The 21366-nt window shown below is 33.9% G+C and overlaps 1 protein-coding gene across 2 annotated transcripts; it reads left to right on the top strand.

Annotated features, from left to right (window-relative positions):
- The first annotated feature begins 6524 nt into the window (after positions 1 to 6524).
- LOC18437990 (heavy metal-associated isoprenylated plant protein 7) lies at positions 6525 to 9584 on the top strand. Of its 2 annotated transcripts, none has more exons than XM_088869590.1 (5): positions 6525 to 6743; positions 6849 to 7098; positions 7942 to 8144; positions 8294 to 8381; positions 9012 to 9584. In XM_088869590.1, the coding sequence occupies exons 2-5, from the start codon at positions 7044 to 7046 to the stop codon at positions 9368 to 9370; spliced, it is 705 nt and encodes a 234-aa protein (XP_088725716.1). In that variant the 5' UTR covers positions 6525 to 6743; positions 6849 to 7043; the 3' UTR covers positions 9371 to 9584. The 2 variants fall into 2 exon arrangements, with proteins under 2 accessions (XP_088725716.1, XP_006848245.1); XM_006848182.4 differs by having other exon boundaries at positions 6525 to 6748.
- Positions 9585 to 21366: the final 11782 nt, after the last annotated feature.

The following is a 21366-nucleotide window of genomic DNA, read 5'->3' as shown; positions in this document are numbered from 1 at the left end:
AGTTATTAAGTGATGCTTAAAAAATATTGAAATAGGCAATTTCTAACTCTATAAATAAGTACTACAATTATCGAAGACTATACAAAATTTCCCCTTTATTATTTATTTGGGGTGCAAGAGCAATATCAAGATATGTGAGCCCTTATATAAAAGAACAAATATCACGTATCAATTTCTATATCACACAAAGGCAATAAGTGCATTACTCCTCCATAAAATATTTAACGGAGATGCAGAATCACACAAAGGCAGTAAGTGCATTAATCCACCATAAAATATTTAATAGAGATGCAGTATATGTGCGATTTAATGTTGGGGTTGCAATGACTTACACACAACTAATACTTGAGGCTGGGCCCACCAAAAATATTTTCGACTTTCTTAGTTCAAAAAATATAGGTGCTACCTATCGTTTTATATATTTCTGTATCTTAAATATGGATGCATGCAATATCTTAAAATAAGGTTGTACGCAATGTCTTAAAATATCTTAAATATGGCTGCAAGCAATATCGCAATATCCTAAAAAATATGGCTGCATGCAATATCTCAATATCTTAAAAAAATATTGTTGCATGCAATATCTTAAAAAAATATTTCGTTACCAACTAGATATTAGTTTGTTACCAACTAGATATGGATGGATCCCGATTTTTCTTACATGCTAGCAAAATATTAGTGAGCCCTTATTTACTTTTACAAGTATAAAGTATATATATAAAAAATAGTGATAACAAAATATGTATGGATCCAATGTTTTATTAACAACTAGATATGGATGGCAATTTTGGTTGTCTGTCATATATGGATATAATATTTAATTGGATGCTTTTCATATTCAGCTCAGTGGATAGAGCGTCTGTTTTGGCGCGTTTGTTTCTAGCTATGTAACAACAAGATTAGCAAGTGACTTTACGTGCTTATCATAATGCAAGATATTCTGACTATAAAGTCCAAAAATAGTAATTCACTTCACGTGCTTATCAAAATGCAAGGTATATTCTAAGTAAAATAGCAAGTGATTTTTATGTGCTTACAAGATATTCTATTAGTATAAAGTCAAAAAAAAAAAAAAACATTGACATTCAGTGGCATGCACTGAAACTCACTGTAATATTGCCAATAGAGGTTTACAGTTTTGTAAACACAGTGGGACTTTCCTAAAATAGAGATGATAAGAGAGCAAAATTCGATGATGGCTCTTATTTAGTTAACATTCCAAAAGGGATGATAACAAATAAATAAATAAATAAAAGATCAAGGAAAGAACTCACGGCTCAGGCCCAAGGAATAGCAAAGAAAAGCCGAATTGAGATTGTGATAATTACAACAGCACCAAGATCATCATAACAACTACGCTATGATTCCAGTGAAAATGGAAATTGATGGTGCGCGTATGATACCAACTCAAGATTAGAGAAAATGCCGTGAGGTTGGTGATCGCAGAGCTCAGATTTTTTTTGCCCTTTTGAGAGAGAGAAGAGGAGTTTTGTGTTTACATATGAAACTTTATATATCTTTCTTTCTTGTTGAGTTCTTCCTCTCTCTAGCTTCTCATTTTATAGGGAGAAGAAAATGGCTTAACGGTTATTTTTCCAACAAGTCTCTGAGAAAGGATCTTCCCTGATCTTAAGGACATTCATCCAACGTTCATATGGATGTTGACTCATGTGAATGTTAGATGTGATAAATATAGGATTCGTCCCACATTTGTAGGCTTCCCAACCCACAATTATAGGCAAAGTCACGATAGGCCTTATGGCCATACGTGTTAACAGTACTCTTATCAAACAATATATATAAATGAAATACCATCAAAAGTGTCGTTTATCGTAACGATGCCACAAATCCATTGAACTGAAAAAACCTTGTTATACGTGTTTAAGGGGCCGCCATTGAACTAAAAACCTTGTGTGATGCGTGTTTATGGGGCAGTTTGGGCACTTGAAAATATATTACAGGGAAATAGATTATTAGGGAATATGGCATTTACACTGTTTGGGTACATTTATTAGTAAAGAAATGAAAACATATTACACAATATTTTCTCAAATATCGTGAAATCTAATACGTGCCGGGGGAGTGCTGGCAAATCTTTTACGCACATGATGGATAATCTTCGGTGTGCATCTAAAAAACCATTTTCCCTCTTTCCTACGTACATCATCTTCTCCCTCTCAAGCTCCCCTTTTCCCTCTGATAAGCCTACCACTTCTCTCTTTCTCAAGCTCCTCTTTTCCATATTCAAGGTCATTTCTAAATCATGGTATCAATTTCTTTCCTCCCATCATTTTGCTCGGATCTACTCTCTCTCATCTTCCTTGCTTCCTCGACCTTTCTCTCTCTTCATCAGGCACTGCATTTATGGAAACTAAATGTTCTATCTTTGCCGTTTTGATATAGTCAATCCTATTTACTCAGCCTCTTTTCTTTATCTGTCTTCGAGCCTCCCTTGTCTGTCTATGAGCCTTTCTTCGCTATGCTTTCTCTGCAAGCGAGCCGTGCAGGTAAATTATAATGATTATTAAATATTTTAAAAAAAAATACATTTTTTTGGGATTAGGGTTTAAATTGAGACAAAAATTGTTAAATTATATTTTATTTAAATTATAATGATTACTCTTTTAGAAAAAAAAGGATTTCTTGGGATTAGGGTTTAGATACAGAAAAATAAGTGATAAATTACTTACACATTGGCCTCTTTCAATATCTCAATCTAATTTTTAAAATACTTTACAACTTCACAATAATTGTTTTTTTAAATACATCATCATTTACTAGTTAACCTATAAATTAACGATATTTAAAGGTTGTGACTAAAATAGTTCACTCAATGATTATAACCAATATTAATTCACATTATTAAGTTATTATTCTTTGAGGCATGACAAGCATGGTATAGTCACGCAATCTATACATATGTATTTCAATATTAAATAGGAAGGTCTACAACGAGACTATTTATCTTTTGTGAATGGAGGTCACAATCATTATCAAATATTAGATGTCAAATTGGAAGGCTTGAGGTGAGTCATGAAGTGAAATGTTTGTTTGAAATTTTGCATTTATTCAAAGACACTAGTACAACCACCTATTTTGAAATTTAAAGGACAAGAATGATTGAGCGTACAAAAGATAAATGATATATTTGTAGATAATTCCATATTAAATCACTATGTCTAATAAGAGTAATATAAGAGCAAATTTAAGGTGCAATGTAGACAATTTCGTACTAAACCGTGTCAAGTAAGAGCAATGTATCCTAGGTTGCATCTGAGTACTACACAAAGAGTAACAATCCATTTGCATGTAATGTATTACGCTAGTAATATATTCCATTGACAATATATTTCCAAGTATCCAAACGACCCTTAGGGAACTCGTGCTTTATGTGTTTTAGATAATCGCAAATAATCCTATGGTTCTATAAAATGCCCATCAATCCCATGTTAACCTTCTCTTTACTCTTTTTTTCATTGTCTAAATTACAGTATTTACATTTATTTCTTTTTCTTAATTACCTCGTTATCTAAATCATGGAAAAGTTCTCCCACTATTTCTCTCTTCTTCACCTATGGACCTCTTCCTCCCTCTCTTTCTAGCAACCTTCCTTAAATACGTAACTCTCACTCTCATCTCACTCTCATCTTGTGAAACTCCTAAGATAAAAGAGGCATCGAAAATTCCATTTATATAAAGTGGTTATTAGAAAAAAAAAAAAAAAGGTAAACACAATAATTTGGAGAAATGTAAAAGGTAAAAAGCGGGTTGAATGTCATGATCTTTAACTTCAGAGGATCCCATGGGTTTTTATTGGCCCGGTGGTTATTTTGGGATCATGATTTTAGAGGGGGTTTTTAAAGAATACTCTTATGCCTTCACAAAATAATAACAAATTGAGCCTTTTTATGTCTTTTAATGTTGAAAATAATGGAATTAGAACACAAGGAGCATTCTATTTGATCATTACCCAATTTGATTTTGAAAACCAAAGGTAAAGAAAGGGCGCTTTTGTCATTCTGAAAACTTCAGGGGGGAAATTTTGGTGACGCGTCACTTTCACATGTTGCCACTTGTTAGGTGTTGGTGTGATGGGTTTTGCGAAATTGCCCATTCCAATCTCGGCAATCCACTTACCTAACAATTTGTGATATATAAATAAATAGAAAAAGTAAAATACAAATTACATATAAAATCGAAAAATCCATTTTTGTAATATAAAATGCTTGGAGAGCATTCGGGAAATTTCCTAAAAAAAGGAACTTGGATTGTCATTTCCTTATTGTGTGCTGTATACTTTTGTAACCTATTTGGCAAAAGGAAATTAAGTGAAAATTTCAAGTATGGCTGAAATTGCACTCTTCCATATCTAGTTTCCAATATTCCAATCAAACTTGTGCCAAAAACAATGGGCCAAAATATGGTCCATATTCCAATAATTGGAGATAGACTTATATGCGATTGGCCAAATAAAGCCGATATTCCAAAACTCTTATAAGCAAAATTTTAATATATTGGTGAAAATAAGTAAAGGGTGGCGCCGGTCCTACTCCTGGGATTATGGCCCGGTCCTTGTTCCCATAGGGTTGACCCAAGCCCAAAGCAAATTAAGAGAAAATAAAAGAAAAATAAGAAAAGAAAGCAGATCGAGTTGGCGTTGGCCCAAGCCTTATTTGTTTTGGATCGGGTCCACTGGCCCCTTGAGTTCCCTGTTTATTTGCAGATAAGGTTGGCAACAGGTCGGGGCCTGGCCAGACCCAGACCGACCGGACCTGAAGTCACTGGACCCAAACTTGAAAATATAATGTGGGATCTGGATCCAGACCCAAACCCTATTGGACCAACCTAAAAATTAAAATATCTATGTATTTAAATATAAATTCATAAATTTAGAAATGTGGGGCCCAGACCTAGACTTGGACCCCTACCCAACTCCGCCAGGTCCAAGTTTTGGACCAACACCCAGACCTAGGTCGGGTCTAGCCATCGGGCTCGAATCACGTGTGGGTCCGTTTCCATCCCTTGATATTGGAGATGGACCTTCTTAATCGCGAATTGGGATATCACCAATCTTGATAAGAACCCGAAGTTTCGTTTCCGAAGCCGAAACTTTGAACATGGAAGTTGGTTTTCTTGATCAGAAAGGTAGACTCTAGAGTCCCCTTACCAGTTTGGTGTGGTGACGTGGCAGCTAAGCCACAAGTTGTGGGACCCAATGTGACACGTGTAAGTTTATCTTCGCATCGTTTGCTATCTGGCGATCGGAGCATACGTAATTACATAACCAACGATGACACTGCAAAATCTTGGATATTCTCTCTCTTTTTTTATTTATAATTAAATAACATAATAAAAACCGCATCCTCGTACGTGAAGCTTTTTCCATTTGTTTATCACCGAACAAATGACTGGAATGCCCTAAAATAAATGTACAATGTCTCCTAGGAAACACAGTTTATGAGAGAGTACAATGAGCGGTCATTTAACTTTAGTAAAAAGATGCTCCAATTATTGTGTCCATTAGATTTTAAATTAGGTGGTTGTGAGTGTGTCATTTACTAAATTTAAAGTTAAAAATAAAATATCAAATTTCATGATATGCCATCCAATTTGATATCTAACGGTTAAGAACGATTGTGAGCTCGGTGTAAGAAAGATAAATCGTTTCATAGTATATTATCCCAAATAATAAAGATTTTAAGCTGCTAGGCTCATGAAATAGTATAGCCTCGATGATGTACAATAAATGATGCATCACGATTCATGCGTTTCTTGTGGCATATTATTTCCTACTTTTTTAGAATTGCCTTCTTCAGACGCATGTATTTCCAAAATTTCAGGTTTATTGAATTTATTAGAAAAATTAAAATACTGACATGCAACATTAATTAGCCAGATTGGCTAGATCCAATTTGGGTCATATGACCTGTAATTTCCATTAGGCCAGCCATTTTGAAATTTTTTTTTTTGTCTATTTTACGATATGATCTCCTGAAATACATTAAGAAAAAGAAAGATCTATTATGTGCCATTTAATCATTGATTGCATCATTGGTGTTAGAGAAGCATGTGGTCCAGATAAATACGATATCAGTCCAACTTTACGATGGAATCCCCTCAAATTATCATTTTTAATAATGGAGAGGGGGATTAGTTGTTCCACATGAGCGGAAAATGAAGGACCGATTCATCCACCGTCCATTATTGAGGATAGACAATGAAGACCTACATCAAGCATATAAACAATCTCATCTTCATCATAACCTTCTCTCAACTGCATGAGATTAGCTAAGTATATAAACATTACAATACTTACAATATGCAAGCTTTTACTCAAAAAAATTTGTATAGAAGGGTATCTTTGTCATTTTAAAAATGAGAGGTGCTCTTAAAAAAACCCATAGGGTATCCACGATATTTTACAAGTAATTAGTGGCAAGTATTAGGTACTCCCTAATTTGCTTATTCAAAGGGAATATATAGAAAGAGAGCAATAAATTGTAAACCCGAGTGATTGCATAACCAGCGTTAGGCAATGGCGGACCTGCATTTTCTCGCTCTAGAGGAGAAGAAACCAAGGCCGCAAGATCTATAGACAAGATTCGATCGAACGGTTATAAGTGAAGCTTAACTCTGCACCAAGAATACCACAATCATAAGAGAAGACCAGCATTTGTAGATCCTAAATTTTCCCTGCAATAAAACAGAAAACAGAGAAAAAAGGAAGCCATAAGAGCAAATGGGTGAGGTACATCAAGCTCTAGTTCTTAGAAAACCCATTAATGAAGTTTTTTTTCGAAAATTTAATTATTTTCAGATGAGAAATCTTTGTTGTTTGTTTTTTACAGGAAGAGAAGAAACCAGAGGAGAAGAAACCAGAGGAGAAGAAACCGGAGGAGAAGAAAGCAGAGGAGAAGAAGGCAGAGGAGAAGAAAGAAGGAGAAAAGGAGGAAAAGAAGGAAGGGAAAAAAGAAGGAGAAGCAAAGAAAGAAGAGGAGAAGGCTAAGGAAACGGTCTCGGATGAGATCATTTTGAAAGTTTACATGCATTGCGAAGGGTGCGCAAGGAAAGTGAGGCGCTCGCTTAAAGGATTTGAAGGTTTGAATCAGAAGCTTGCGAGAAAAATAATGAATCCAATTCAGTGTTTTTGCTCTTTTCTGAGTATTAATAGTGGCTACTAAAAGAATTTTAATGCGGACCCAATGGTGATTTCTCTCTGGTTTTTGGTTGTTGGGTATTTTTAAAAATGATTTCACTTTTAAATTGCATGGTAAGTGATTGTGCTTTTCACTCTGATTTAATGGTCTTCCAGTCTCCTGGTTTAGTGGCCTTCCAGTCTCCTGAAAATGGTTTTGGCTTAAAGAATGATGTTGGTTTTTTCCTACATTCAAGTTACTGAAATCACCAGAAAATAATAGAGTTTTAGACCCAATGCATGCGTCTTTTGATTTGTTTCCTCACCTTGGAGATGACTTTTCTTGATTAAACTCTCTCTCTCTCTCTCTCTCTGATACACACAGTTTTCATGATTTCGAAGAGACAATATCTTAGAAATCTCAGGCCCAATTCTTATTTTTACACAATTTTTACACAATTTGCCTGTGTTTATTTTTTTTGTTATTTTTGCCCAATGCATGTTTCAGTCCGATTTTCTGGTTCCTTCAGCTACTGGAATTTGTTATGCTTGATTGATCTTGCTTATGTTTTTTCCTGTTTTCTATTCACCATACAAATCTTTAAAATTTGGACCAGAAACCTTTCTTTCGTATAGGATACAAATCTTCGACCCGTTGCTTGATTTTATCTGCATTTTAGTTTGCCGGCAGCTAGAAAACCATTTCAAATATACAGTTTCAATATGAGATTGGATGCTTCTTTCTCTTTGTTGTTACTTTTGTTTCTCTCTTCTCTGTGTTTCGATGGTATCTACGGTTTCTACAGGGGTTGAAGCGGTGCAGACCGATACAAAGACTCATAAGGTGGTGGTGAAGGGGAAGAAGGCAGACCCATTGAAGGTTTGTGAGAGAGTTCAAAGGAAAAGTGGGAGAAAAGTTGAGCTCATCTCTCCAATACCAAAGCCTGAAGAGCCTAAGAAGCCTGATGAGAAAGAGGTAGCAAAACCAGTAGAAGTGAAGAAAGAAGAGGTACTTTTGCCCTTTTTTTCCCCTATAAAGTGCTGAATTTTAGAGAGAGAAAGAAAGAGAGAGTTTGAACTTTAATGTTCTTTTTTTTTGTTCCTTTTTTGTAATATTTTCTTATTGAATATTCTGATTGGTCCTGTTGAATGTTGCAGCCTGTTGTGATATTAGTGGTATTAAAGGTGCACATGCACTGTGAAGCTTGTGCTCAGGAGATAAGGAAGAGGATAATGAAGATGAAAGGTAAAAATAAACCTACTTTTTTTCTTACTGAGATAAAAAAGAGAGACATGAAAAGGACTGCAATTTCTCCCTCTCTCTGTTTTGTAAAAAGGACAAAGTCGGTCTTCAATCTTTAACTTATGGATTCTCTCTAGCTTTTCTCTCTCTCTCTCTCTCTCTCTCTCATATTATTGAATTCTGACTTGGCAGAATTGTTCATTCCACTTCCGATTCTGAACATTATTTAAATTGCATTAATTCATGGTAATAGTCGCATAACTTTTATAGTTACCTCTGCCATTTAAGTCAATCCTCAAATGATTCAAAATCTTGAATAATTCATACTCCTTGGCATCAATTTTCCACCAAAATTGTCAAGTAGTCCAGTCAGAATCCTTAGAACAATCTTGATTTCATTGGATTCTCATATGTCCAATCTGAACTGTTAATAATGCTTCAACCTCTGAATTTGATCTTAAAATGCTCAGGCCACTGAGTGAAGTTAAAGTCAGCTAAATGCTTGATTAATCTAGTCAATTCAATCAATTTTCTATAGCAACTGAGCCCTTTAATCCTTCTAAACAAAAAGAAAAAAAAAATGATATTCACTGAAATCTCAACTAAACCCACATTTCCATCCTACTTTTTCAGGGATAGAATTGGCCGATCCAGACCTCAAGAGCCAACAAGTTATAGTAAAAGGAGTATTCGACCCTCCGAAACTCGTGGAATACGTGTACAAACGCACCGGTAAACATGCGGTCATTGTCAAGCAAGATCCAGCTCCCGCAAAGAAAGAAGAAAACACAGAGAAAGATCAGAAAAAGGAAGAACCAGAGAAGAAAGAACCAGAAAAGAAAGAGGAGAAAAAGGAAGAGAAAGTAGTGGAAGAAGAAACTGTAGCTGAAATCAAGAAAAACGAGGTATTTTACCCGCAATATACGATCGAATATGTACATGCTCCCCAGATATTCAGCGATGAAAACCCTAATGCTTGCTCCATTATGTAATGGGAGAAAAAGGGGAGAAAGTTGCAGAGCTAGGAAACTCTAGTATGGAGAAAAGTTGCAGTGTATGGAACCGTATATGGATCGTATATGAACGTATAAGCCTACGAAGGAAATGTAGATTTTTGTGCATAAGGCACATGAGTGTACTTTTGAGTTAAGTATATATATATATAATAGCGGAGGGCAAAGGGCTGATTTTGCCCCTTCTTTTTCATTTTTATCTCCCATTTATTTAAAAAAAAGGAAAATGTTTTGATACGGCTGCAATGCTATCAAAATAAATAAAGCCTCACCTCAAAACTAAAATTGAAGTTTTGGTGACTAAAAAACCTTTAGATTGATCATCCCGGCTTTGAACATCATGGTTGTGAAAAAAATTAGGATTTTCAAGTCCTAAAAATGATGTATATTGTAATACAGTATCTATATTGTCTATTTCATTCTAAAAATAAGTATTCATGTATGTGTAAAATCTGTATTATTTTTGGAGCAACAAATTAATAAGTATTAATGTGTAAAATTTGTACCATTTTTTAAGCTACAAATTAATAAGTATTCATGTATGTGTATATCTGTATCATTTTTTGAGCTATAAATTTCATAATCAATTGTAGAAATTGATTTTATAGCCATCATATATATTTTTGTGCTTTATTTTTTGGATGATTTTTCCTCAACAAAATTATAGTTTTTGTATGAGGCTTAAAGCACTCAAGAGTTCTATATTTTAGAAAGGAAAGAATATGAATATATAATTGAGGGAAGGATTTAGGTACTTTTTGGGCTATACCTATTGTAGTGACCCTATCTTCCCCGTACCCAAGATTTATGGTGGACAGGGAATTTGGATTCAAAATTCCATGGGTCCATTGCCTTGTCAACTACCATCATGTACCTAACAAAAAAAAGTTGACCTTTAAAAATAGTCCATCTTTTACCTTTTTTGTTGTAGATCAATTAAAATTCCCCAGATATGCTCTAAATTCATGGATTTGAGGGGGAAATGGATGGAAGTTACATGAGATGTATTTTGAGTCCTAGAACTAAATAAGTGGATTTGCCAAAAACATTTTCCTACCATGAATACTATGTCTCGAAAAGGTTCAAATTGCTCATGTACAGGATCGGGGCATTAGTGGTTAAGGGGTAAATGTCTCAACATAACCTATTACCCTCTATTCCCATTGTTAATATATATAAAAAATGTGTGATTGAATCTGATTAAATGGGTAGGGGTCTGTCTTCCTTACTGAATTATCTAAATAAAAAAAAATTGATCAAACGGGTAGGGGCCTATCTTCCCGATTGAATTATTTAAATAAAAAAAAGAAAAAAAAGTAAAGTACATTCTAAAATTATCGTCTTAATTTTATTCTTTAATTCTTCAAAAGGTCAGAAGTACAAAATTTTGTGCTTCACACTTGAAAGGCGCATTATTATTGGAATCGCGTGTAATTTAAGAGAAGGGCAAAATGCACATAAAGACTATCCTCGAACATAAATGAACATATTTCCATTGTTGAAAATTTAATGACCCTTTTGTTCTTTTTGAATACAAGCTGTCATTTTCATTCTTGCTTAAGTCAGCTGGAAGATGTCCTACCTGTTTTCAATGATAACCAAAAAAATAAATGAAAGAAATTACAATTACTTTTTTTTTTTTTTCTTTCCAGTAACTCAATGGGTAGACATACCCTACCTATTTTTTCAAGTAGTTTTAAGGAAAATTTTATATAGAACTCTAATTTCTCATATTATTTTCATAGTAGATTTTTTTTTTGTTTTTTTTTCAAACGGCATAAAGAAAAATCTTTAAGGATTTCATGGTAAACTCTTTTCCATTTTACGACGACTTACCAGTGAGGAAGTCTTAAGGGATTATGGTGTAGTTTAGGAAAATTAAAAAAAAAAATACTACAAAAAGTGGGATTTGAGTGTAAAACATAAAATTTATTGGATTTTTTTAAAATATCCAACTTGTGGAAGGATTTATCCGTAAATTGTTCTCATAAATGCCAAAAATTTAGATCCCATTTATGACAATTAATTTATTTAAAAAAGACTAACTTATCCAAAATCAATATACTTTGCATAATATTAATTTGTTAGCTATTCGGTATTACTTGTATTGTATATCCAATTTTTTAGTTGCTGATTTTTTTTGTCAACTTCCAACTATTTTTTGCTATTTTTGGGAAAAGATGTGATTTTAAGTAAATTAATTTGAATAAAGTAAAAACAACTCTTCAAGAAGATATATTTATATGTAAAACTATATACAAGTTTATAAGGGATTGTCTACAAAGAGACTATTTATCTTTTGTACATAGAAGTCACAATCATTATTATCCTTTAAATTTCAAAATTGGTGGTTGTAAGAGTGTCATTGAATAGACACAAAGTTTCAAAAAAATAAAAAAATTCTCAGATTCTATGACTCACCCCAGGCCATCCAATATGACATCAAAATGAGTGGGAATGATTGTAACCTCCATGTACAAAAGAGAAATGGTCTATCTGTAGACATTGCCAAAGAACATATATATATATATATATATATATATATATATATATATATATATATATATATATATATATATATATATATATTGAGATTAATTTTATTGAAACTGTAAATATTGGGGTGATAATGAGTACGTCCAAGTAGAGGTCCTCAAGGAAAAAATAAAGTAAAAGATTCAAAACAATAAATAAATAAAATAAAACAAGGTGGTCTATTTCTTACCAAGTTGGTGTAGAGCTTAACCACACATAGAGGAAGTTGGTGTAGGCCCGAGCCAAACCTATGTGGGTATGAAGTAGCTGGCTCATCTAGACCATCCATTTCCATAGAAATATCACTTCTAAGCAATAGGTGGCATTCGACCATCTTTTAGATTGTGAAATCCCTAGCTTGGGACCCTATCTTACATGCATGCGCACATTGTATGCATGTAACTATTGTGCGCAGAAGCTCTAAACTCGACAAGTTAATTTTTTGATAAATAAAATACGAGAAAAAACAAAAAACTAGCAACAAAGAAGAAAAATAAAGCAAAAAATAAATAACAAAAAAAAGACACCAGAATTTACGTGGTTCGTTACAGATGTGGTTATATTTATGGGCGAAAACGATCGATGTTTTCTCCTAAATCAAATAAAGACCCAGCTTGCCAGAGAACTTGAGATGAAATATTTAGATTCAATAAAAAAAATTTTGGGCATGGAAATATGGAGAGATTGAAAGTTGGGTAAATTGTGGCTATCTCAAAATGAGTACATTGAGAAAGTCATCGTTAGATTCAGGATAGAAAATTCAAAGCCCATGGGTACTCCTTTTGTTACACATTTCAGGTTGTCGGCAGTAGTATCTCCAAGTTTAGATGTTGAAAAGGAATATATTTTGCGTGTTTTCTATGCGAATGTAGTTGAAAGTCTCATGTGAGTGCAAATATTTCTCATGCTATCATTGTTATTGACAAGTATATGGCTAATCTAGAAACAAAGCATTGACATGTGGTAAAATAGATTTTACGTTACCTAAAGGGTACATTAGATGTCGGTCTGGTGTTTGATAGAGATAACAAGTTTGGTGATAAGGTTATTGGTTATGTTGATTGTGATTTAGATTGTAGGACTACATGTTATGTATTTCCACTAACAGGAACTCAAATTAGTTGGAGGTCGATTCTACAAATCATGGTTGACTTGTTTACAATTGAAACAAAATAAATTGCAGTTAATGAGGCAGTGAAAGAAGCCAAATGACTTTAGAGGGATTGTAAGTGATTTGTGCTTACGACAAGATGAGACTATTATTTATTCTGATAGTCAGAGTGTAATACATTTGACCAATAAACCAGGTATATAATGCAATGATGAAGCATATTGATGTCAAGTACTATTTTATCTAGAAGATAATAGTTGAAAGTGATATCTTGTTACGCAAGATTAACAGAAATGTTGCAGCTATGCTGACAAAGCCTGTTCCGTCACATTCAAGCTATGGTTGGACTTAATTAATGTGTTGTTAAGGTAAACACAAGTAGAGGCATGTGTGGAGAAGACGATCGATGATAATCTCTTTTAGAATTCAAGCAAAGGTAGAGATTTCTTGATAATTGTTTTTAATTCCAAATATTAAGGGATTGTTTTTCATATTTTATGGGATTAATGTTTTTTCATATTTTATGGTATTAATGTTTTTATCTTTTAAGTTTCCTATTTAATTGGGTAATGCCTATTATTTAATACTTTTGGGTAAGTCCATATAAGTTTGGATAGACATATGAGGTTACAAGTAGAAAAGGATAAAGTTAAGCTTCTAAAAGTTAGGAAAAAGTATGAGCATCACGTCCTTGCTATTGGGGAACTTAACTTTATTCTTATTTACTTATAGACCCATATGTCTATCCTGATCTAATGGACTTACCCATAAATGTTAAATAATAGGCACTACTCAATTAAATAGGAAAGTAATCTTATAAAATAGGGAAAACAATCCCTTAATATTTGGGATTGAAGACAATTATCAATAGTAACATCTTGTCTGTCCATTAGATATGATTGGTAGATTTTTGTTGAGAATCCCTAACTGCTACAACTAAATATAGGAAATGTATATACCATCTTTACTTTTGATACAAGGAGGTCACAATCATTATTAACAATTAGATTTTAAATCGGGTGATTGAGGATATATCATTGAATTAGGCACGAAGTCCAAAATACAATTTCTTGTATATTACGATACACTTTCATCCATCGGATTTTACATCCAATGACTGAAAATGATTATGACCTCCTTATACCAAAAATGAATGGTATCATAGTATACAGTCCCTTTAATATATGGTTAGCACATAGGCTAAGCATTTTTGAAACATACATAGGCTAAGCTTTATGTTTCAAAGTTACCATATGCAAATAAGACCACCCCATTGTTAGGGCTAGCAATGGGCCAAGCAAGCCCGGGCCCCTAGCCCAGTTCTCTTCCCCTGGAGTACTGGCTAGGACCGCATCAAAGAGGCCCTTGGTCCTATTAGGGTGGGGTCGGGTCGGGCCGATCTGGGTTGGACCTTGCCTAGTGGCCCGAGCTTGGGACAACCTGTGGGCTACATTATGTGTTGTAGGCCCTAGTTTTTTAGGATTGGGCCGACCGGGCCCATCGCCACCCCTACCCACTATCATTTTTTCAAGTAAAAACATTTTCCCAATGTGCCTCCAAACTGAGTAAATTGAATTTACCAAACAATAGATGAACACATGAGGACAAATAAGAAGTTATATTTGTCCAAGCCTCTAAATTTTGGCTGCACCCCCATAAAAAAAGGATCGATTATGGGACACCAACTTCAAGAGTTAACCATGACAGGTGATGCTCCTTTTGAGGCACCCCCATTTGCCTCTTCACTAGATTTAGTGAGGTTTTTTGGCTCTGCTAAATTCAGAGGCTGCCAAATTTATCTGACACTCTCACTAGTGGTGTTCACATTTCAAGATCTCTCCAAGAGAAAGGATGAAAAGGCCATTGGCCAAATGGCAAAGTGGGGCTCTTTGTGTGAAATGTGGCCCATAGGTTGGCCCCTTCTTCCATAGAAGGCCGCCAAGTTTAGGGGTTAGTACCCTAAATTTAGAGGCATGGGTCCCAAGCATGGGCCAAGGAATATTATACGAAGATGGGCTTCACGTGACGCCAGCTATATTTAGAGGACACGAATTTGAAAACGCCCATGTTTTTGATGATGGGTATTAAGAATTTAAGCCCATGGCTTTTGTGAATTCCAATATATACCCTTTGGTACAATTGTGACCTTTAATTTATGTGATCCAATTGGGGTCTTTTGACTATTGTGGAAAAGAGTTCAAAGGCTGAAATTTTAACTCAACTCAGTTTTTTTGGTCTCGGTGAAATTTGGAATTTCATAAGATTATTCATTTTGAGATGAAAGTACTAATTTTCAGAAGATTATTCATTTTGAGATGAAAGTACTAAATTTCGTAAGAGTATTCATTTCGAGATGAAAGTACTATCTTCTGTGGTTACAAGTCCCATAAATCCACACTTTCTTCACTCCTAAGATACTATCTTGTGTGGTTCAAGTCCCATAAATCCACACTTTCTTCACTCCTAAGATAGTGTCCCAAGGTTTGCTCATTTACTTATGATTAAGGTGTAATTGTGTGAGAGAAGTATAAGTTAGCGTTACAAAAGGATGAGGTTTTTATAAGGCTTAGGCTTTATGAAAACATCGCCTCAAATCTTCATCCAAAAAGTACTTTAAGCAATAGAAATTTCCATGATAGCTCTGAAATCAATTTCCAACATCGATAATAAAATTTGAAACTAAAAAAATGGTATTAATCTTGTGGATCTATGAACATTTATTTTTAGGGCGAAATAGACGGTCTAGATAATTTGTTATAACAACCATATTTTTAGAGCTTCAAATCCTTTTTTCTTTTCACAACCATAATGTTTAAGCCAAGATTATTGATGTTTCTAATACTTGAATTGTAGTTTTTCGATGAGTTATAAAGTGAGGCTTTACTTTTTTTGATTGCAGCCATATCAAACTATTTTTCTTTACAAAAAATTATAAGTTAGTGAAAATGAAATATGAAGTAACAAAGGATGTGGTTTCTATAAGGCCTTGGCCTTATTGGAAAAAGCAAAGCCTCACCACAAAAGCTCATCGGGAAAACACTTTGAGCATGGGAAACTCGTACAATATCTATGACATCTATTTCCCCCACCAACAATGAAACTTGTAGCTCTAAAATGGAACATATCTCGTGGATATACCAACAATTTGACAACTTTTTCGTCGACATCTTCTTTAATCACTTGGTTTGGGGTGGCCCAATACATGCATAAAAGAGATGGCTATGGGCGGTCTAGATAATATATTACAATTTATACTATTTTTAGAGTTTGAAATCCTAATTCCTTCACACCCATAATGGCCAATGTCCAGATGATTGACTTGAAGATTTTTTGATACCGAAATTACAATTTTTAGTGAGATTTCAGTTGGGGCTTTACTTTTTCTCATAAATCCTTAGCGCTATTTTAACCTTTTCCATTAACAAATAATTAAAGTCGAAGCTATTAAGAATACTAATTTTTTTCTTTTACCATTCCCTAAATTATTGCTTGTTTCTTTTTATTGTTTTCTTGATAATTTGGAAAACTAATTTGCTCTAGAATTTCATAGGCCTAAAAAATACAAGACAGCTGAAAACCTCCATGGGACTTCTCTTTTTTTATTTTATTTATTTTTAATGTGAAAAATTCCATGGACTTCACCTCACCATGAGAATTAAGCCTCAAGAAGTTTCTCACAATCAAACCCTTTGTCACTACATCCATATTTATAGGGAACACTCTTGTCATATAGGTTGAAAATCCTAATTAAGTAGAAGGCATTTTGGTCATTGTTGTTGGTTCTAGGCGTTCGAGTAGTTAAATAACTCTTCTCATTTTTCCCCAAAAGAGAAGGCCCAAATACCTAGCATCGTACTTTTGCCCTCGATTTCAATAATTAATATCTTATTCTTACCACTTTTACATAACACCTTTGGCCAAAACACCTCGCTCGCCCTTACAAAAACAAAAAGAAAGTGCAAAAAGGACTAGAAATTTACCACATCTCTATCTCGAGGGTATAAACTAATAATTATTACGGTCCTATACGTGGCATCTAGTCAGATAGTACACGTGGCAAACATTTGACAGGACATGTGGAAACAGTTGATTGGTTGGTAGTAATGTGTATCGGCTTTCTCCATGAGCATGGTTGGGCTTTGGGGGCTGGGCCCACATCATGTGGGAGCATAGGGGCCCTGCCTGCCTGCCCTCACGTGCTCCTCTTTGACCGACTCCAATAAAATATTTAATAAATACAAATTTAGTTGCAGTTAATAAGAGGGCTTAAAACTAAGGTTAGGGGTTTACGGCATAATTATTTTACGTGAATTTTTTTTTTTTTTTGTAGTTAAGTGTGTGAATATTTTTATATAAATTGATCTTCATTCATCGTTTCACAAATTGACAACTAATTGGTAGAAAAGTATTCCTTATAGTTAAACCACATTAAAGAACTTTTTTCATATATTTTTACATGAACCTAAAGTGCCCTTAGAGTAAAGGTCACTCAGTAACTTAATACCAATGGCTCTATCGGAATTTGGTATTGTTATGGCGAATATTGAAATCAAAATGACTCTCTCCATGACTTTTATATTGTAATTCTCTTTCCTCTTTCCCTCAGTACAAAATGATGGAATAAGATTTGTGTAGCCGATCTTACGTAGTTAATATAAAGCTCGAATGAGAATATCGACGACAACCTGCTTAATATTTTAAAAGTCAGAATCTTGTACTAAAGCACAAAAACTCTCCCTCCCTAGGTCTAAACTATACCGAGAGAATGGCTTCATGTTTTCTAGACTATAAGGAATGGAATATTTGGAGCATTCTCTCATGACATTATTTCAACATTCGTCTCTTTCCTAACATTATCTTTGCAATTGGTCTCTCTCTATAAGTTAGGTCGCCATTTTTTATGAAAGCATAGTAAAGCCTCGCCTTGAATCCTCATCCAGAAAATATGTTGGGCATTAGAAATTTCCATGGGCTCTAAAAACATAGATCTTGTGCATCCGCAAATACTTATTTTTAAGGAAAAATGAACGATATAGATAATGTGCTACAATATACACTATTTTTAAGGTTCAAAATCCTAATTTTTTTTACAGCCATAATGTTCAAGGCCAAAATGATTGATTTGAAAGCTTTCCAATACTAGAACTGCAATTTTTGACAAGTTTTGAAGCGCAACTCTACTTATTTTGTTAAAGCTGTAGCTCTATCAAAATATTTTTCTAAAATAAATAAATTAAATAGCCTAGTGAATAAATTATTGAAAAGAACAGGAGGGATCATGTGAGAGGTTTAAGTTTCAATTTTAAATGAAGGATCTAAATATAATATTACATCAGTGTAACACATTATTATTGTACTATAGTTAAAACAAAAATTAAACATAAATTTAATCGATCATTCCTAGTCCTCCTCATGCCTCCACTCGAATATGCAAACGAATTGGGGACAGCAGCCTCCTTTTTACTTTTGTATTATTATTATATTAACTAAAATATTTTTCCCTTGAGATTCGTACTCCATTTTATTTATTTATTTTCTAAGCATCTTTTCAATATCTCCAAGTCAATCTCTCTCGTAATGCTATTGACTGCAGTCCTATTCTTCTTTCTTATGGTGCTACTCCTTCCTACTTACCTCTCTGCCCGGTTGTGTTTTTCTTACTGTGTACGAAAATCATAATATGATCTATGTGATTATAGAAGCAAAATGGTTTGATAGGAATGCATCCTTATCAAAATATAATTCCTCTCATCATGATTCATCCAAAATGTCAAGTCATTGAAAAACTTTTACAACGATAATATCTTGATTTGAATATTTTGGTTGAAAAAAAGAAGAGAAGAGTTTATATATAGCCTACGCTCTAAACAATGAAATTAGAGCCCACCTCAAAATTTTCACTAGAAGAGGCTGTTTTGGTGCCCAAATATCATCGAATTGATTATCTCGACATCAATATGCATGGACATGAGGAAAAAATGGATTTTAAGTTTTGGAAATAGAGTATCTTTGTAATGCATTTTTGAACCATCAATTTTCAAGATTTTCAAGTTTTCATATATCTATTTGATCTACATTATTTTTTGAAGCTTTAAATTTTATAACTAAAGATGAAAATATAATTTAAGGCTATCACAAAACATTCCAGTACTGAAATCATATTTCTCAACACTATTTGAAGGTGGCCTCTAATTTGATTGTTTAGACTCCTGGCTCTATAAAATTGCACCCAAAAAAAAGAAAAGGATTTCAAGTTCTAAAAATAGTGTATATTTTGATAAATTATCTAGACCATCAATTTTATCATAAAAATAAGTGTTCATTGATCCGCAAGATTTTGTACATTTTTGAGTTTTAAATTGTAATATCAGTGTTGGAAATTTATTTCAGAGCCATCGTAGATATTTTCATCATCAAAAGTATTTTCCGGACAATGATTTGAGGTGAGGCTTTATTTTGTTTTCCCATCATAGAATTATATATGGTCATTTATGCTATGACTGCCCAATCAATTGATGGATGATGATAGGGATAGTGATATGCAAAAACTAGGGCAAGCCAACTCGGACTTGCCCAAGTTACTCAAACTTGCGATCCTGGCGAATATGAGTATTGCCAAGTTGAGTGGTCTGATTTGGGGATATTAAAAAAATTCAAAGATTCGAATGTGTTTTGGCCATGAATATTTAGTTTTACATTATCCCTTCTATTTGGATTATTTCTAACCCTAGTTACAAATTGATTTATTCAAAATTTATATTTTTACTTTTTTTTAGATGTACAAAAATTTACAATGAGATAATTTATCTTTGGTATAAGGTGGTCACAATTAATCTTGACTATTGGATGTGAAAGTAGATGGCTGCATTTATTCCTTTAACCAAACACAAATTTTAAAATAAATTTTCTTGAATTTTGTGACACACCGAAGCTATCAGATTTCACATAAATGGTTTGTAAGTAATTGTGATCTCCTTGTATCAAAGGTAAATGGTGATCTCCTTGTATCGGATTTCACAGGTAAATGGTGATATCCTTGTATCAGATATCAAAGGTAAATGGTGATCTTGTATCAAAGGTAAATGGTTTGTAAGTAATTGTGATCTCCTTGTATCAGATTTCATATAGATTTGTTATGTTTAATTTTACTTCAAACAAAATTTTTTATTTTTTGAGAACTTTTGTGGATGTTTTATTTTTCCAATACTTTTTAGCTTGGCAGGGCTCAGCCGAGTTACTCGGCTCGGGCATGGGCCGAGTCACGTCCCCTAGTAGTGGTTTTGCACATTGGCGCGACCTATCACTATATTTGCAAGACTAATGGTGTTCCCGTTCTCTCTCCATCGGCATTCATTATATGACTACAAATCAACTATTCGCTGGACTCATGGCTATTGATTTCCTATGATCATTAATAACAATAATGTCTCTGGCATTTCTATGATCTTAGGATCATAGTATGATTCATCTTCTGAGTAATGTAGAGGAGCCCGTGTACATGTTGTTTTGGGGCCCAAAATTTCAAATTTCATTGTAACTCATTAGTTTTTAATTAAGGAAAAAGTGTATATAGAGCTTTGGCTCGAAGCAATCAAATTAGAACCTACCTCATAAATTTTACTGGCAGAGGTAGTTTTGAAGCTTAAATATTATCTCGACATCAAGGTGCATGGGCATGAGAAAAAAATAGATTTTAAGTTGTGGAAATATTGTATCTTGTAATGCATTTTTGGACTGTCAATTTTCAAGATTTTCAAGTTTTCACAGATCTGCTCGATCTACACTATTTTTGAAGCTTCAAATTTTATAATTAAAGATGAAAATGTATTTGAAAGCTATCACAAATATTTTCAATACTGAAACCATATTTCTCGACACTATTTGAAGGTAGGCTCTAATTTGATTGTTTAGAGCCTCGGCTCTATACAAACGGCCCCCTTTACTTAAAAGTTGAATTATTCAGTATTTCACAATGGTTTGCAATCTATAATGATGTGTCATTCCATAGGCTAACTGAAATTTGACCATGACCAAATAAAGGACATGCTATTTAAATATGGATCATAGAACATGCGTCGGATGTTAAATATTTCAACTCTTAGGCTGCTTTCATAAATCAAAGGTTTGTCTTGGCCTTATCAGGCCCCGATAGGGCCCAATAAAATCAAAGGAAAACAATAAAGCGAAAAGAAAAAGATTGGGCTAGGCCAGCAATATCATGGCCCTGACCTAGGCCCACCCCGGCCCTACACTTGGGCTTGATGACCCACACATTTTGTCGCCCAAGCCCTCCTGACTCATTGCCACCCTCACTATTCAAGGATGATAG

Source organism: Amborella trichopoda, chromosome 6 (assembly GCF_054954075.1).
Source record: "Amborella trichopoda isolate Santa Cruz 75 chromosome 6, AtrichopodaSantaCruz75HAP2 v2.0, whole genome shotgun sequence".
Classification (NCBI taxonomy): Eukaryota; Viridiplantae; Streptophyta; class Magnoliopsida; order Amborellales; family Amborellaceae; genus Amborella; species Amborella trichopoda.
This window is presented reverse-complemented; position numbering and strand designations above follow the sequence as displayed.

What these genes read in the sequence shown, in the direction of transcription:
- LOC18437990 (XM_006848182.4), top strand. An exon ending in CTCGCTTAAAGGATTTGAAG is followed by an intron (nt 7,099 to 7,941) that starts GTTTGAATCAGA and finishes CGGTTTCTACAG; the next exon opens with GGGTTGAAGCGGTGCAGACC. An exon ending in TAGAAGTGAAGAAAGAAGAG is followed by an intron (nt 8,145 to 8,293) that starts GTACTTTTGCCC and finishes TGAATGTTGCAG; the next exon opens with CCTGTTGTGATATTAGTGGT.